At 39.3% G+C, this 19,446-nt stretch overlaps 1 protein-coding gene and 1 long non-coding RNA gene across 6 annotated transcripts in view; one reads left to right on the top strand and one right to left on the bottom strand.

Annotated features, from left to right (window-relative positions):
- The window catches only part of SNX10 (sorting nexin 10), an 84,980-nt gene extending 78,088 nt beyond the window's left edge, over positions 1-6,892 (top strand). For all 5 annotated transcript variants that reach the window (XM_007981823.3, XM_073009029.1, XM_038004760.2 and 2 more), the window contains 2 exons: positions 4,325-4,537; positions 4,993-6,892. In XM_007981823.3, coding sequence (XP_007980014.1) covers positions 4,325-4,537; positions 4,993-5,074 — 295 coding nt within the window. In that variant the 3' untranslated portion in view covers positions 5,075-6,892. The remainder of the gene's footprint in view (positions 1-4,324; positions 4,538-4,992) is intronic.
- LOC119626277 (uncharacterized) lies at positions 4,523-8,651 on the bottom strand. The gene is made up of 2 exons (XR_005242467.2): positions 8,550-8,651; positions 4,523-5,070 (listed from the first exon to the last, which is right to left on the bottom strand). It is a non-coding gene; the product is annotated as an uncharacterized lncRNA (long non-coding RNA).
- Between the last annotated feature and the right edge of the window lie 10,795 nt (positions 8,652-19,446).

The following is a 19,446-nucleotide window of genomic DNA, read 5'->3' as shown; positions in this document are numbered from 1 at the left end:
GCCTAAACCTGAAGGAAGTGAGGAGTCAAATACCACAGGGCTGGCTTCAGGCCTGACCTGAGCTCTGCGGCCCCTGCTGACCCTCCCCAGCCTCCCTTCTGTGTCCTTCAGATCTGTGCTTGCCTGGGTTGTGTAAGGCAGCACCCTCGACGTCTTTGCCCCTGGTGCGTTCTACCCTCACCCAACCCAGGTCCACTTTAGGAAACTGGATGTGATGTATACCTCGGCACTGTGTCTTGGCCCCAGTCTGACATCCTCTGAACCCCCACTGGTTACCTGTTAAGTAGGGCCAGCCATCAATAGCCTGTACCTTGTTCGTAGAGGAATTTTAGAAACCACAGCATTAAAACATGGAAACATGCTTGTATTGTAGGTTTTTAGCATGTATTTTTAAAGCCTGGTTTTCATGTAAGTTTTGAAGTTATGAACCAGAAGCACTAAATGTGTTCAAACCTTTTGAAACCACAATGTCTTTGTATATGTGTATATATATACCTATTTTTCTTTAAGGTCATTTGTGAAATGATACATATTTAATAAGAAAGTACTGATCTTTGTAGAGGAGTTAGAAAATTGTTTCTTTGACTAGGTGCCAAATAAGAATAATTTCTACCATTTATTGAACACTTTCTATGTGTTTGGCATTTTACATGTTTTAGTCTCAGTATTTACAAAAATCTTAGGAGTTGGATATTATCTCAGTTTTATAGATAAAGAAATTATAGGAAAGGTAGATGTACTATATGAATCCCAGGACCTGGCAAATTTAAAATTAGCAGTACTCTTAAATGCTGGCTAAATTTGGTATGATTGTGAGATTTTTCAAATATACTCATTTTTTTCAGTCTTAAATATAATCTCCCTTTTGTATTCTTGCCCCTGAGTAATTATAAACGTAAAGGAACTTCTAATAGTTACGAAAAGTAAGTTATAGGCTAAAAAATATAAACTCAGTAAGTCTCCAACTATGGAAAATGGAATTCCTACTAATTTTTAGGTTTGAATGGGATTTTCAGTTTAGGTTTGAACAGATTTATTCATGAGTGGGAGCTGCTTTCCTTCTTTACTGAATTCATCCCATTAATACAACTACATTTACCCTACAGTTTAGACTTTAGTATCATGGTTTTGTATTTCTTCAAATATTAAGGAATATTAAAGTTTTTTTTACAAAAGGCTAGTGTTGAACCATGACAGCTAGTTTTACACGCACACGATTTTTATGTCTTTGTATTCAATAGAGGGCACCACAGCACAGATCATGAATGTCTTCAATGAAGATTTGTAGGTTTTATTTTTTCTTATAGTAAGAGCTAAACAGGCTGAGTTAATTTTTTTTCCTACATCAAACTGCTAATCTTCCATGTACTATACAGATGTGTATATATATCATTGTATTGGGTTCAGTAGACCCAGGACATCCTTAGTTAGGATGAAATGATTTTGCATAGCTATATATTGTTCTTAGCTAAACCATCATATATCTAATAAAATCATGTTGAGGAAAACTGTGCTTTTCAACTGTGTCCAATTTAGGGGAAAAAACAGATTTTTCTTTGTTTAGTCTAAAATTGTTATGGGGAAAGGAATAAATTCTGATTTGCACTATAAATATCTTTTTAGAAATTATTTTAAAATCCTAGAGGCTATTTTTCATTCCTTTTATAAAGATTTGAAAATCATATACTTTTTAAATGGAGGTTTCTACAAATGACATTTTATTGACTGTTTTACAAAGTACTCTTTATATTAGGTTTGAAATTGATTTTCTGCTATTAGATTTGTTTGTGGAAAATATGGCACAAACATGACTAAGAAAAAAAGATGATTTAATATTATGATGGTGGCAGTCACAGCCCTCTCTGATAGTAAGCCAAATAGTACTCAGAATAAATTAATTATGCTCACCTAACCAGATGGGAAAACACTCTCAAAAATTTTCATTTTAAATTTCAGAATGAACTGACTATAAAATAAAATTAATTTTTATTTAAAATTATTTTTGCTTATTTAAAACTCATACTCATGGAGTATGGTGGCATGAATTTAGCCAGAGAAACAGAGGAGATTCCAAAGACCAAAACGGTCTAGCCGACTGACTGGTTTGAACTCTAGGCCTGGGGAAGTGTTCAGATGTCCCCTCCTCAGCCACATCTTTCTCCCTTTGGAATTGTGAGCTGGGTGAGCCTGGCTCCTTCTCTTTTCATCTGTGTGTCCTCCAGATGGCAGTATTGAGCAGAAAAAGAAAACACTGGGAAATAATGAGTCTAATGTACAGTAAAATTGGAAATTGAATTATAGCTCAAGAAAAAGGACAGTAGCCTTGAGGTCCCGATCAACCTAGACTCTGATCACTTTTGTTTGCTGTACCCATGTGTTAAGTTACTAGCAAGTTAATAACAACACGTGAGCGGTTCAAGGCTCAGTAGAATTGCTTCAGACATGAAATAAAGCTAAAATGAATTTGTGTCCAGTATCATTGGCATTAGTGCTCATTACTTTTGTGGTGTAATGCCTCAAACCATCTAAAATCAATTTTAAAGATTACCCATTATTTTATAAAGAAAATGAAACACATTTCTAACAGAAACAAAGCTGTGAGTACAATCCCATGAACAGTTCCTTGGACTGATGGCAGGCAGGAAACCGCTGACAGAGGCCACAGGAAACACTCTGCTCACTTCGCAGACTCCACGATCCAAGTTCATATTAATGGATTGTTGTCTATAACTCTTCTCTTAATCTGAAGTATTTAAAACCAGAATGGTAAACATTTGTAAATGTAGAAAATAAATCTCAAAGAGTACAGAGGGATTTACTACTTAGCTACTTGTACTTGGTGAATTAATCATCATCCTGTGACATGGTCATCTTCTGGGAGGACCCAGGGCTGAGGACACAGGGAAAAGGAAGGATTTAGCTGTTTTGCTTGAGGTTTTGCCTTTTAAAAAGCACAAAGGTTTTACTTTTCCTTCTAATAGACCAGTAAAGAATATTTTCTCAAACTGTAAACCTGCTGAAGCAAAGGGGACAGCTAGATTTTGGTTTTAATACTGTGCATTTTTAGGCATTTTTGCCTTTGTTGAGAAATAATTGTTTTATTTTGTAGAAAAGGACTTATTATAATGGCCTTGGATTTTCACTAAACTGATATTAATGGCCAAAAGAGATTTACTTTCCTTATTACTTGTTTAAACAAGCAGAATATAAGGTAAGGTTCATTTGGTCTGAAACACATGATCTATTTTTCACAGCTCGTTATACTGGAAATATCTTATGTTGAACAAAACTCTACTTGGTTTTAGTGTTTTAGTTTTGTCCCCTATATCTGGTCTTAGTGTCTCTTCTTACATAATTATTGAACTATTATTCGTAGAGACTAAATTATCATATGTCAACATCTTTGCTAAAAGATAAATCACTTTTTATTTAAATATAAAGGTATACTTTGATTTGATTTCATATTCTAAGATGTGCATTTCAGAGAACACACATTCACTGATATGAATTTGTGCATCTATAGATTTTGCTACAGGATAGTTTTAAATCTTCCATGTAGTTCTGATGCCCTGGTTGAAATCTGTTCTGTCTTTGTAAACTTTGATCTTGAATGTGGGAAGAGCAGTATGTACTCATCACAACATTATCATATTTTAATTATATATACGGTAAAGTTGGCTGGGATCAATTTTATTTGGTTGCTCATTTTGACAACACACAGATTCAGTGCTCCTAAAGGTTTTGGAGAAATTTATAGATAACCTTAAGTATTAAAAAAAAGCCATCTCTCTCATGAGCTGTTGTAAACATGCACTTAAGTATATAACTATACTTGTAAAGTTTTAAAATGTAAAATATGCTGAGAATTGTATCGACTTCTTCATATAATTTTTAATAGTAGTTGAAAGTTTTGATGTTTCATGACAGCCTATCCCATAAAGATCACTGAGTTGACATGCTGTTGGCAGTAAATTTTTTAAAGTAGAATAAATTTCTATGACTATTTAAGCAAACTATTTCCATAATTAATCCACATGGTAATAACAGATGGGTAAATTGAAGAAATGTCCTTGAAGTTATTCTTTTAACAGATGTTCTTAACTATTAGCTTCATGTTTTTACCCACCTAAATTTCCAAATAATTGAATAAAAGTTAACATATGCTTTCCTCCCCTTAATGGGCAGAGCCCATAATTGATACAAAGTTTACCACAGGAGAGAAATTACCTTCAGTGGTACATTTTCTAATGTTTTTCTTTCTTCTACCCTATCACTGACCATCCTGTTCACCAATTATTTTTCCTTTTTTTCTATTTTAATACAGAGTCCTACAGAATGCACTTTTGCTTTCAGATAGCAGCCTTCACCTCTTCTTACAGAGCCATCTGAATTCAGAAGACATTGAGGCGTGTGTTTCTGGGCAGACTAAGTATTCTGTGGAAGAAGCAATTCACAAGTTTGCCTTGATGAACAGACGTTTCCCTGAAGAAGATGAAGAAGGAAAAAAAGAAAATGATATAGATTATGATTCAGAAAGGTATTTCCTTGCATTTTGATTTAATGTATATGTATTTATGTAACACATAGTGCACATATGCATGTGTATAGATATATATACACACTTCACTTTTTTGTTGATGTAATACTAAGATAATGAAAAAATTAATTGACTGAGATTTTATTGAGCTGTGACAGCTCATCATAGTAGTCTTCACACACACCTCCACACTGAATTAATGAATGCAGTAGAAATTCAATTATTTGCATTCTGATTATGTGACTTTCATTTAGTCAGACTTGAATTATTCGCGTTTAAATTATCTAGCTAAAAAAATATCCAACTGCACTCCAAATGGCTAATTAAAAGTCCAAATTTCCTGTCTCTCTTTGTGACTGGAGATAATTAAAGTTCTCCTCTGTTACTCAGGCTTTGAGTGTGTTGTGAAAACCAATTTCCTCTTTTTATTATTTTCCCCCTCTCTTCTTTTCCAGTTCATCCTCTGGGCTTGGACACAGTAGTGATGACAGCAGTTCACATGGATGTAAAGTAAATACAGCTCCGCAGGAATCCTGAAAAATAATTCTAATGTTACTATCTTAGGAATAGCAAATTATGTCCAGTCATAGAGAAGAAAGCTTCGTCATAATACATTCTTACCTAAAGCTCACTGTCATGATGTTAGGTATTTAAATTCTTAAAGCTGTTGGGTTGTTTATTAGTGGTATTTTTATGTTGTCTTATTTTAGGTAGGCTTCTGTGTAAAGCTAAAAATCCTGTGAATGCAATACTATCCTTTACAGGCAGGCATTATTGGTAAACAAGATCTTGCCCTCAAATGAAATGACTTACATGCTTTAAAAAACCTAGTTGGTTTTATTGAATTTAAAAAGATAGGCAACTAAGTAGCATTTAAAATCAAGATAGAGCATTCCTTCTTGTATCAGTGGGGCAGTGTTACCGTAAACAGTAAACACGGTGTATATGTTGTTAACCCCGATGAAGAGTAACAGTGTAGACCAGACTGCCTCTCTCAGACATGTGGCTGATATTTTGTGGATACCTCCTGTGCACTGGCAAAACACTATACGCTTTTGGGTGTTTGACTGAAATATTTTAAGAGTATCTAACCTTTCCAGTATTCTGTTTCACGCTTAGATGGAAATGTATCTTATGAATAGAGGCATATTAAAATAATGTTTACATCTTAGAAAAAACATAGATAGTGCTAGTAGTATTACTTATAATTCCAGTATATAGATTCAGAAATACATTTTCATTGTCCAAAATCAGCTTCAACAAATGGTTTCTGGAGACAAATCATTTTTTTCATTATCATTGCATAATTAGAACTACAGGTTAATGATTTATTTTTTGACTAAATGTGCAATTTCTTATCACTAGATAACTTTCAGTATCAGTGGTGGTTACTTACTACTTAAATCAGAGGAAGGATTTTATAAAAATAAATTTAATTTTACCAATAAATATTCCCATAATTTAGAAAAGGATGTCAACTTGCTAATTTCAGAAATAATTATTCATTTTTTAAAAACACCTTCTTTTAAAGCATCTACTTGAAGATTGGTATAATTTTCATAAAATGTCTTTTTTTTTAGTGTCCCAAAGATATCTTAGGTAAACTATTTTGAACTTCAGATTTCAGATGAGGCAACATTTTCTTGAGATAATTACCCAAGTTTCTTCCATGTTGAATGGTACAAAATATTTCTGTGAAACTAACAGGAAGATATTTTCAGATAACTAGGATAACTTGTTGCTTTGTCACCCAGCCTAATTGAAGAGTGGCAGAAGCTACTACAAAAAGCAACCTTTTCATTTTCACTAGGAGTTTAAAAGCTATTGTATTATTAAAAAGTCTTTACAATGCTTGTTTCAAAGAACCAACAGAAAAAAAAGCTAACAAAACTAAGAACTAACATTTAAAAAATTAAATTTAGAATGATTTAATTTGTCCTTTTTTTCTTTGGTCTAAAACATTATTAAATTTTTGTAAATATTTTGATTTAATGTGTCTTAGATCCTCATTATTTTAATACAGGAAAAGAAAAAGATTTAGTAATTTCTTTTTTTTTAAATTATACTTTATGTTCTAGGGTACATGTTCACAAGATTTAGTAATTTCTTACCATGCTAATATGTAAAGTTTATGCCATCCAGGCATTTAAGAGCGATCCTCATCCCTTCAGCAATATGTATTTGAGTTCACACTATTTCTGTTTTACAGCGGTTTTGAAAAACACATACTATGCCACCAATTGTCATATTATTTTTAGATGATGTAACATAGCCATCAAAATTAATATTAATGCCTAATATTTAGTATGTAAATGTCATGAGATCATTTTTACATTAAACGGGAAAAAAAATCAACTTTGCCGGATCACTTATTTTATACAAGAGACTATATTCTGCCTTAGACCAAAACTCAGTGTTTTTTATTTTTTATGAGGAAATTTGGTAAAACATGGTTTAATATTAACTATAGTTGTACATATTTGAGGCTTTTAGCTTTGGTTCAGTTGTTTCAGTGTCCACACACTGGCTTCTTAAAACTGATTTCTTGCAGCCGAGATATTTAGATGAACTTCAGTTTCCAGTGGTTTTCTTGCTTTGTCTCTTATTTTTCCCTGGCATATTTTTTATAAAGCTTTCTTTAGGAAAAAGAAAATAATTACTGATGTAACTAACTTGAATAGATGTTTATTTAACACTATTTTTAATGTGACTTAAATAGAAATAATTCTAATCCTGGATTCTTTATGGTTACAATACAGCAAAACTGCATTTTCCCTGGCTAATCCTGAAAGGGTAAACTATTCACCTATAAAGCCAACTTACGTGTTTTGTTGTAGAACTGGATTTATATATAACCCAAAGGTGTCAACAGTGAACGTCAACAACCTGTTACTGAGGCTTCTTATAAAGTCTCACTTAGAAGAAAGTTACTTAATTCTAGTTAAAATTTCAAGTTTTAAAAATTACTAGGGACAAGTATTTATTCTTAAGCAGATACTATTCCTTAAGATGTTAAGTATCTTGCCAGTTTTTCAAACCTAGTCCACATTTCATTGAATAATTAAATACAAACAAGTGATATGCAGTATAAAGTAAAAGAACAAAATTTCTTTTATGACAACTAAGAAGTTAAACAAATTCATTTAGCCTGGCTACAATCACCGTTATATCCAACAGTAAACTAGATGCTGTTTTGAATTTGGTTTGTATTTTTTGGATGCCTTAAGGATTCATTATTATTGAGCTACTGTGGTACAAAAAAGGTTTTCAGTATTTGAGCTATAAAAGACGACCCCTTTTCATTGGAAGCCTCTTAACATTTTAAAACAAAAATAACAAAGCTTATTCTGTTTCTAAATAGTCTTCCTTTTAATATTTAAATTATTTAGCTGGTATCCTATGAATACAAAACAACATCTTTTCAATGAAGGAAACAATTTATTTCAGTACAATTTTGTGTTTCTGTTTGGAATATAGACCTTTTCTTAGTTTATTATATATAAACACATTTTCAAATACAAAATACTGTCGGAAATTAGTTACTGCAATTTGACATTCAAAGCATAGAACTTTCTTTGCAAATAAAGGTCATAAGAAATTAATTTTAATAGAGTGGAGTTCAAAAATTTCAGAAGGATGTAAATAAGCAACATTCTTTAACATTTGCTATATATACAAAGGACTTTGGTTCTATTCTTTGCCATATGCATCTTACAAACGAGTCACCATTGTCCCTTTTTAGCAGACACAATTGCGCTTCACTCTTAACTGTCTTAACTGGAAACTTTTCTAGATCATGAGCAGTGCATTGGACACTTAATTTATTTTAGCTGCGCAAACTCTGGTAGTTAATGACCCTTTCTCTTTCTCCAAAATTCCAAAGACTTCTTTTCAAAAGATATAGAGGAAAAGAGAGAAAAAAACCCCAAAACATTAAGCTACAATTTCCTGCTGAATTTAAACTCTGGTCTAAAGACACTATGCAAATGGCTTATGCTAAAGAGGAAAATACCCTTTCTCCCCCGACGAGAAGTGTAGATTCATCCAAAACCCCACACCGCTTGTCTTTGCTGCTAGAGGCACAGCACGGGCATAACTTGTGGTTGTGTTTTTGCTAGTTTCTTACCTCTGGGCCTTCTTTATAGCTTTGCCCCCCACCCCACTGGCGATGGCGCTCCCGCGGCTGCACCCTCGGCCGCCTGTTGGCTGCGGCGCCTCCGCGGCCCGCGCGCATCCCCCGCGCTGCGTCCCACACACGCGCGCTCCCGCCACCTCCCGCCCGGGCCACTCCGCCGGCGGCGGCGACTGGCGGCAGGTAGCGAGCCAGCCGGCCTCGGTCCGGTAACCCATGGCAACCGCCCTGGTAACCCATGGCAACTGCGCGGCGGAAAGGAAAAAAAAGAACCCTGGTGGAGGGGGGGCGGCGGGCGGTGAATGGGAACAACGACCGCAAAGAGACAGCGATTTACCGCGCGGGCCTGCGGCTCCCGACCGCACCTGCTGCAGACCGGCCCGCGAGGCCCCTTCCCGCGCTACCGTGATGACTCTGGCTTCTGGGGAAAAGAGCAATAAGCAGAAAGCGCTCGTGCAGAGGGGCTCCGGGCGGTGCGCTTGGTGTGGGAGGCTGCCTTGAACGCCGATGACCCTCCGGGCCTCCGCGTGTCCTGGCTTCCAGGGCCCCGCCAGGCTGGAGAGCGCGCGTGGAGCGGGCCCTGCAGCCCGGGGACTGGGTGAGGGGCGGCCGCGCCGGGTCCGGGGCTGGACCCCAGGCTTTGTTCTGCAGACGCTCGCGCCCAGCTGGAGGAGGGGCGATGCCGTGCTGCCCCGGCCCTGTGGGGCCCAGCCCCCGAGGGCCCCCGTGAGCGGACGCGGTGGCGCCGGGCAAACTCTACGCGCCCTAAATTTTGTCATCTGCACACGCATCGCACACATTAGTTAACCCCTTTCCCTTCTAGGTCCCCAAAAGCCTAACCTGCCCGGCGGGCGCGCGGCTGCGTTAACCTGCCCCCTCCCGTCTGGAGAGGGAGGGGACAGTCGCGCCTGGTGGTAAGACTGGGCTACTGGGGAAGGAGTGCGTGTCTCCAGGTCCAGAAACGCGCCTGGGTCAGGGTGCTCTGTGTGTGTGTGTGTGTGTGGGGTGGGGTTGGGGGGTGACACAAGTTTTCCACCCGCTTTAGGCTGAGGCCCTGTAAGCGGGACTGTGTTCTAGTCCCCGGAAAAAGCGCGCGGCCTGTGACACATCAGGTGCCAGGTCGCCGGAGGACAGAAGGGGGCGCTACCGGGCCAGTGCGGAGTCTGCAGCCGCCCTCTGCAGAATGCACCCTTGGTTGGGTCTGGCGAGCTGCCCGCGTAGTGGAGTAGCGTTAGGGCTCCCAAGTATACTATAAAGAACCTGCTCCCTACGTAGGTGTCGGTTGTACTTAAGAGCATCATTTGGTCGCTGGTGTATTCGCAGAACCCCTAGCCCACAATAAGGTGGTTCAGGAAACGCAACCAGAACCGGTTCCATTCGGTACCCAGCAACTACATGCATACAAGTCCACAGAGGCATGTAGTGGGGTGGAGGGACTACGCTAGGAATCTGGAGGTCACACATCCAGGTCAAGTTTTAACTAGCTGTGATTCCAGGTACATTGTGATGTTATAAAAAGGAAAAGATTTGACCTGGATGATTATGAGGTCCTCAATTAGACCACTCTCTGTAGGTGGGTTACAGTGACAAATCCAAATAGCAAAGCCATCTGGAATATCTTTTTTTTTTTTTTTTTTGGAGGCAAAGGCCTATGCAAATATAATATGCACACGCTTCTGAAAGGTGACTAGATCGACAGTGTTTAAGATATCCAATATTTTTACTGGTAGACAAGGGAAGCTGGCTATGTAGAAAATCCTATTTTAATCCTTTCATAAAGATAAGAATCTTAGATCTTAGGGAAACTTGGCTTATTTTCACAAATATGCACATTCTGGGTTCCACTGCTTATAGAGGACCCGGTGCTGGGAGCATGTGCTATTAGAGGTAAAACACAGGTGCTGACCTGCCCTGGGATCCGTGCAGTACAATCCCAGCTCTCTGCATAGCAGTGTACTGGGAGCCCTGTGCTTTCGTTTAATTTTTTTTTAAACAAAAGCAATTACAGAAAAGTGCAAATTTAACGTGTGACATTTAACATTTTGCCGTGGCAGGCAGCCTCCACTTAAATGGGGCCTTTCTGCAGAACAACAGGAGCCAAAAGGCCTTGTGTCATGGAGTAATGTAAGACACAATCTGGGCTGCAAACGCACAATGAATCGGGAAGGATTTATGTAATTAATTGACCAGTCTTAACCTGTTATCGTGATGTAAGGAATTTGGAACTCATTAATTTGGGCTCTGACAGATTTCATATTAGAGCTGGCAAATATGGATTGAGCCTCTTATTCTTGTAGCAGCTGGAATTTCCATGACAGTGAGGCTTAGTGAAGAAGACCTATTGCCGGAGTCAAACTGCCTCTTGCTAATCAGTAGCCCTGCTCTGTGTTAAAGGGATAATGAAAGAAAAAAAAAAAAAAAAAGGAAAAAGCATGTTACCTAGGTGGGGGAGTGCAAGGGACTTGTGTTCATTCTGCTAGTATGTGGGTTGAGCTCAAGCATTTGTAGCTAAACCAAACATTAATTGCAATCATAGAGTTAGGTGATTTCTCAATACCTTGAGAGAAGAGAAGGTAGAATGGTGTCAGGGTCAGGTTTGATATTATCCAAGTTAAAGAGGGATTAAAAGACAGAGCCTCTGAATTTCATCTGTGTGCACATAGAGACTGTATGAAGAAGGAGATAGAAGTCTTACAAGGGGCAAATGGGAGTTTTTTTGGTAATGTCATATTCACAAATGAGCAGTTCAGAGCCCTGAAGGAGAGGCTGCCTTTCTCAGGAGCCACTTCCTGACTCCTGGTGGGAGCGCCCTAGTGGACCCCATGAAACCCAGAACTCATATAATGAGCATTTAGTTGATAATTTAATCTGTGTCCTCTTCAAATTTTATGATGTTTACTGAATCACTCATTTGGAAATGTCCAGTTTCTTCTTTGAGATTGTAAATAAACTCAGTAAAAGTTTAACTTTCATTTTTTTTCCATCCTTGACAATCAGAAAATTGCTAGGTTCAAAAAAGGTCCCAGAGATTAAACAAAATGGTTTTTTTTTTTTTCCTTCACAATAGTCTTCCCTTACTGCTGTACTATGTGATAAGGTTAATATAACAACTGCCATAAGTTTCATTAATACAGGGAGATAAGCAAAGTTGCATGCTGGAAACATTTGCAGGGTATCATTTGCCTTTTCTGCTGATAAAGAAGCCTTCGGTAACAAATACAGATCACAGGCACTGAATATTTAACTTTTTAGACAGAAATTTCAATTGATCTTTCCTAATATGTTATTATTCATAAATACTTTTTAAAGTTGGGTACTGACTGCTCTCAAAATATGATTTTAAAAAATTTGTATGTTACCTACCTTTTAAAATTTACAATCAAACATAATTTACTTTTTAATATGACAAATAGTTATAACTTGCAAAAACAAAGATTTCCATGCCCCTCTCTTCATTCTTATTTTTCTGTTTTGAAAATTGTCTTAATTTCAACCAAATTCCAAAGTAAAGAATTTTCCTTTTAGTTAGTGATAACGGGATTTGATCTATCAATGAAGTGCTCAGTATAAGGATTTGTTTTTGATTATCTTGTTAACAAGTGATTTCTTTAGTTTTGGCTCCATTTAAATGAATGCATAAAGATAAATGCTAGAAATTTGCATCACTATATTAATGCTATACTTCACACTGAGAGCAAAAAGGGAGCCAGTATTTGTTATTGGTAGTAGTATTTCAGTGAGAAGGCAATGAGGATAAACAATTGATACCAGCAAGACTTGGCTAACTAGTATAAACCATGACAAGGGCAATTAATAGTGTATATAAACACACTTCAAGTTTGTATACATGATCTCAGCTCTCACCTAGCGATTTCTTAGTATTTTTTTAAAGGGTGATTTGTAAGTTGGCAGTTACAAGGCTATCAACTCATGTGCTGTGTGTACTGTTTATATATTAGAGGTATAGAATAGACATACTGAAGTGTGATTTACCGGAGAGAGTGTTGATTTGGAAGGATGTCTGGTGAATCAGGTTCTGGCTCTGAGGCTGGCACATACCCAAAGGCAGTTCCCAACCTCTCTGGACCTCAATTTTCTCCTCAGTACAATAAAAAGATTGGATACAGAACTTTCTAAAGGTGTTCCGTATAGCGCTAGTTCTGAAGAATGCTAATAAGTTTAAAAAAAAAAAAGCAGGATGGAGGTTTCCATGGCCAGTTACGTTTTGGACACGTTGGGCTAAATAAAGTTTAATATTAATTTTTCTGCAGGACTTCTCAGTGACTTTCATATGGTAATATTCACTGTGAGGCCAGGGCAGTGGCTCACACCTGTAATCCTAGCACTCTGGGAGGCCGAGGCAGGCGGATCACTGGAGGCTAGGAGTTTGAGACCAGCCTGGGTAAGGTGGCAAAAACCCATCTCTACAAAAAAATAAATAAATAAATAAATTAGCCGGGTGTGGTGGCACATGCCTATGGTCCCAGCTACTTGGAGGGCTGAGGTGGGAGGATCGCCAGAGCCTGGGAGGTCAAGGCTGCAATGAGCTGTGATTATGGCACTGCACACTCGCCTGGGCAACAGAGCAAGACCCTCAAGAAAAAAAAATTCACTGTGAATCTTTTAAGTGTGCGTTTGTGTGTGTGTGTGTGTGTGTGTGTGTATGCGTCTGTGTGTAGGGGTACTGTGCACAGTTTTCCTAAACTGGTTTAAAAAAAAAAGGGTGAACAGTGATCCCTTGAATCTATAGTACTTTGGATTCCTTCTGAAAAGGATTAAGGGGCACTTGCATTCACCCTAGGTGTTCTTGAAGCCAGGGTGCAAGGAACATGTGGATATCACTAAATGAGAACAATTCCCCTTCAGAGAACAGGTTCTACAGAGAGGCAGGGAGTATGGTACTAAGTTTGTTTGTTTGTTTGTTTATTTTTGAGACAGGGTCTTGCTCTGTTGCCCAGGCTGGAGTGCGGTGGCACAATCATGGTTCACTGCAGCCTCCACCTCCCAGTCTCAAGCCATCCTCCCACTTCAGCCTCCCGAGTAGCTGGGACTGCAGGTGTACACCACCATGCCTGGCTAATTTTGAAAATATTTTTGGTAGAGACAGGGTTTTGCCATGTTGCCAAGGCTGGTCTCAAACTCCTGAGCTCAGGCGATCATGCTGGGATTACAGGCGTGAGCCACCTTGCCTGGCCTCTCAAACTTAAAAGCCTCTGTTTCTTTCTGTCTCTCTTCTCACCTCACCAGATGCTCCTTGACTTATGACAGTATGTCATACTATCATGTAATAGTAAACCTATGGTAAGTTGAACATATTGTAAATCAAAATGCATTTGATATATCTAACCTACTGAACATCCTAACTTAACTTACCTTAAACATATTCAGAACATTTACTTTAGCCTACAGTTGGGCAAGAACATCTAACACAAAGTCTATTTTATAATCTAGTGTTGAATACCTCATGTAATTTATTGAATACGATATTGAAAGTGAGAAAGAGCATGGTTGTATGTGAACTTGAAGTACAATTTCTACTGAATGTATATTGCTATCATGTCATTGTAAGTCAAAAAGTCGTGAGTCAAACCACCCTAGGTTGGGGACCATATGCAGTCATGCATTGCTTAACAATGGGGACACGTTCTGAGAAATGTGTCGTTAAGCAATTTTGTTGTGTGAACATCACAGAGTTTACTTACACAAACCTAGATGGCATAGCCTACTAAACACTCTGGCCACAGCCTAGTGCTCCTAGGCTGCAAACCTGTACAGCAGGTAACTGTACTGAACACTGTAGGCAGCTGTAACACAATGGTGAATATATGTGGTCTAAACATAGAAAAGGTACAGTTAAAATACTGTATAAAAGATAAAAAATGGTACACCTGTAGAGGGCAGCTCCATGATACTCATGGGACAACAGTCGCACATGCAGTCTGTTGTTGACTGAGATGTTAACTATGCAGCACATAACAACGTATCTCTATCCCATTCCTCTTCGGCTTCTTTTCAAACTCCTGACTTTAGCCTCTTTCTGATTATCCAGACCCAGCCCACACTGGCTCTTGTCTCTCTCATCCTTTTCTTTAACCCTCCAGATCTATTCCTCGCTGTTCTCCCGGTAGCTCTCAGAGTAAATATGACACAGCAGTCCCTGGCCCTCTCGGCTCCTCCCCACTCTAATTCCAATCTTTGCAGCCATAGCTTAGGAACTAGTCTGACAAAGATGGGATTCACCTGAGGAGTCTGGGGTGGGGGGTATGAGGGCAGAGAGAGGGGAGGTAGGGGGAGGGAGAGGTAGGGGAGTGGAGGAGGGGAGGGAGAGTGGAGGGTGGGAGCAGGTGGGCACACTGGCTGTCACAGTGGTGATCAGAGACAAGCCTGCAGTCTAACCCTGTAAAAGGTTTTTCCTGAAACTCCTAATTTTGTTTAGTAGTCATGAACACCAGCTTGCACCCAATTTTTGTTTTCCTGTTTGTTGGTCTACCTACCAAGTTTATCCCCTGACCTTCAGGGGACCTCACCCCAAAACCACTGTGTGAAAACCAACCTTATTTCTAAGAATATTTCTCATGTCTATGACCTTCTTTGGCAATCCACGATGAGGATTAACCACTCTTTTTAGAAAACGATTTTGTCTACATGCCTCATGCCCCCATTAAGCCCAATCTATGGGCAGATCACAGGCCTCAGGGTAAATGTGGAAGGAGGCCCTTGTGCAAGGCCACCGGGGAGGGAGGAGGCACTAGTGCCCTCTAAGGGCACTGACATTCAAAACTCCTGAAATGCTGTGTGGAACTGTGCCGCATTTGGAGAGGGGAAGATAAAACGTGTCTGTGGGTTGGAGTCAGCTTGCAGGGTTTATAACACAACTGTATTTTATATTTTTTTTGAAAAAAATTAAGTTTTCCTGAACCTTTTATTTTCTAGTTGAAATGTTCTCAACATTAATATTTCATCCTAAGTTTTACTGTAATTTATGGTTCTTTTCTGAATCAAAGGTTTGTTCATAGCTATGTTAAATAATGACCTCCAAACTCAAATGTGAAATTGGTGTAAAGGTTTTGACAGTGAGTTGTATTGTGAGCAGTTTAATTGAAGTTGTCTTAGTGGAGTCTAGTTATTTCTGTAGTTGGTGGTTCAGCCTGACCTCAAAACAACAAAAAATGTAAACATAGTAAACATTTTTTGAGCTCTAACATTGTTCTGACCTATAAGAGAGGCAGAAATAAGTAAAGGTTTGGTGAAGGCAGGTAAGATTATACTGTCTGTTAGAGTAGAGGAGATGGTTTGAAATAAAATGGAAATAAATAAGGAGCTAGAGTCACCTGGACAACACTGTAGCTGTAACAAAGACACCCCAGATGGCAATGGCTCCAATGAGGGAGAAATCAATTTCTCTTTCAAGTAACTCTCCAAAGGAGGTAAGCAAGCCCTGCTCCAGGAAGCCGCCCAGGGACCTGGACTGGAGGAGTGGCTCGGCAATCCTCAATACGTGCTTTTCTTTCCAGGATTGCTCCAGTCAGCCCTCTTTCTAACCACGTTAGGAAAGGAGAGAACATAACTGGCGAAAGCACCTTTTAATTTTTTTTTTTTTTTTAGACAGAGTCTCACTCTGTCACCTAGGAGTGCAGTGGTGCAGTATCAGCTCATTGCAGCCTCAACCTCTTGGGCTCAAGCAGTCCTCCCACCTTAGCCTCCCGAGTACTTTGGACTATAGGTACACATCACCATCCCTAGCTAATTTTATCTGTTGTAGAGATGGGGGTCTTGCTATGTTCCCCAGGGTGGTCTCAAACTCCTGGGCTCAAGCATCCTTCCTCCCACCTTAGCCTCTCAAAGTGCTGGAATTACAGGTGTGGACAATCATGCCTGGCATCATTTATTTTTTCTTTTTTTTGAGACGGAGTCTCGCTCTGTCGCTCAGGCTGGAGTGCAGTGGCACATCTTGGCTCACTGCAACCTCTGCCTCCTGGGTTCATGCTGTTCTCCTGCCTCAGCCTCCCGAGTAGCTGGGACTACAGGTGCCCGCCACCACGCTTGGCTAATTTTTTGTATTTTAAGTAGAGACAAGGTTTCACTGTGTTAGCCAGGATGATCTCGATCTCCTGACCTCGTGATCAGCTCACCTTTGCCTCCCAAAGTGCTGGGATTACAGGCGTGAGCCACCGTGCCCAGCAGCATAATTTATTTTTCAATAGAAATTTTCAAACATACACAAATGTAGGGATAATGCAGTATAAGAGATTCCCATGTGCCTGTCACTGAGCTTAAACAGTTACTTTTGTATGGTCAAACTTGTATCATTTATATCCCCCAGATAGGTTCCCCACAGCTTTGCTGCATTATATTTAAAAGCAAATCTTAGACATCTTTAAGAAGATGATCTGGAAGTTGTACACATCACCACATCACTTGGTGAGAACTCAGTTACATGATCACACCAGACACAAGCAAGGCTGGGACATATCTCTAGCTGGGCAGCCATGTACCCAGGAAGAAGGAGAGAATGCCACACTTGGGATTACAGGATTTGAGGAGGTAGCCTTGAAAAAGGCAGTAGAGGTTGAAATCACGTGGCTCAGAGGAAGATCAAGGACATTTCTACACTGTAGTCAAATCCAATTGATGCCCAGTGCATACTGACACCTTGTGAGTGCTGCAGTGCAAGTCTTGAAAATCTTATGCACTCACATTTTCAACAAATGCAGCATTTGCCAAATAAAAACAGAATAGCAAGATGAAGTGGCTTAGAAAGGCACTACCGCTCTTGCTCTTTTTCTCACCTATGTAAACTTAGCTGAGTTAATGATTTTAGAGGAGAGAAAGTCAATATATATTTAAATTTTGAAGATGGTTTATGTGCTTCTGCTGTTGGAAACCTGTCTTTTAAAGTGTTATAAGGTGTATGTGTATTTTAGACTTTATGTATTTTCCTGTAATAAGAAGAGAACAAGACACCACAGAACTTAAAATATGCAAAAGAAGAAATAGTTTACATTAGTGTAATGAATCAGTTCATACTAAAAGCATTTATTGAGCATGTACTATATTCCGAAGATTGAGCTGGGTACTCCAGCAGATAGATGATAGCAAACCTTCAACCCCTGTTCTTGGAAGCTCTCAATCTGAGGGCAGACACACATGAAAACATCTAACTACAATGTAAGACAGAATGAATCAGGTGCCGTAACTGGGGGTAGTCTCACCTGCCCAATATCCATTCTCTTTCTGCAAGACTCTTGATATTTCTCAGGGACCACCCCTCTCCACTCTCAGTCCCTGTGGTTTGAGTGGAGCTGAGTCAACCTTCATCCCCACAGGGAGTTGTAACCCAAGTCTAGTCAATCAGAGCAATTGTATTTTCCTGGCCCAACTGATGAGTGGTTCATAAGTGGTCACATGCCCAGTCAAAACCAATGACATTTGTGCTACTGTTGAGAAAAGAAACTCTTTCCTCCTCTGGGATGGCTGGATAGGATGAAAGCCTGGAACTCTGGGAAGCTCATATTGCCACTGCCTGAAAATGGAGCCCACGTCAAAGGTAATAGAGCTGAGAGATGAATTGACTGGGTCCTGATGACATCCTTTAAGACTGTTGGATATTTCCCATGTCAAGCACTGCAGTAAGCATATCATTCACTGATTTATTCATTCATTTGCTCACTTGCTGACTTTACCTGCGCAGTTGCATTTAATCCCTATATAGTAGTTCCCCAAATTGCTTTCTGAGGTCTCAGTTACTGGCCATCCACTGCAGTCTAAAGATCGGTGAGTGGAGTACAATAAGATATTTTGAGAAAGAGACCATATTCACATAACTTTTATTACAGTATATCATTATAACCCCTCAATTTTATTATTGTTGTTGTTAATTTCTTAGCGTGCCTAATTTATAAATTAAATGTTATTATAGGTATGCACATATAGGAAAAACCATAGTGTATACATGGTTCAGCCTATCTGAGGTTTCAGGCATCCACTGAGGGTCTTGAATATACCCCACTGGATGGGGGGGACTACTTCAACATTAATAGAAAGTGGGTACCATTATTCTCATTGTATAGATGAACCTGCTGCTAATTAATGGAAAAGGTGGGATTGAACACAGAATCAGTTCTGTTTCTAATACCCTATATGGTTTCTCAAGGAGAAAATAGCTGTTATAAAACTAATGTATTCTCTTAGCACCTAGAATACAGTAGTGCATTCACTTAGAAGTGGCCTCTTATGTATTTCTTGACTGGGCGCATATTCATGGCATAAAGAATGGTGGTGCTGTTACTTAGAGTGGGCAGCACAGGAAGAGGTGCAGGAGGAAGAGAAGGGGAGGATGAATTCAGGTGCAGCCAGGATGTGGGTACAGGAAGAGATGATATGCCCAGAGGTGAAAATGTGAGGTTGGAATAGGGCGAGAGGTAGAGAGGAACATTTAGAAATTTTCTGAGAGGAGAATTGATGAAGGACATCTTTCCACAAATGTTATCTCAGTGAGGCCTTCCCAAATTGCAATCTCCTTCTTAATTCCCTTTTCCTTACCTTCCCCATCTCTCCTCGCTGCTTTGTATTCTCATAGCATCAATCACCTGTATCTAAGTAGATATCTATTTGTTTTTATCTATGTCCTCTGCGTCCCCATGACAATATAAGCTTTATCTGAGGACGGAGACAGGCTGTTGTTCACGGTGGTGTCCCACATGCCTAGACTAGTGCCTGGCACATAGGAGGTGCTCAAAGTCTATTTGTTGAATTAATAAATGAAGGAGTGGAAGTG

This window comes from Chlorocebus sabaeus, chromosome 21 (genome assembly GCF_047675955.1).
Source record: "Chlorocebus sabaeus isolate Y175 chromosome 21, mChlSab1.0.hap1, whole genome shotgun sequence".
In the NCBI taxonomy this organism is placed as follows: domain Eukaryota; kingdom Metazoa; phylum Chordata; class Mammalia; order Primates; family Cercopithecidae; genus Chlorocebus; species Chlorocebus sabaeus.
The sequence above is the reverse complement of the archived record's forward strand: the minus strand, read 5'-3'. Positions and strand labels throughout refer to the sequence as shown.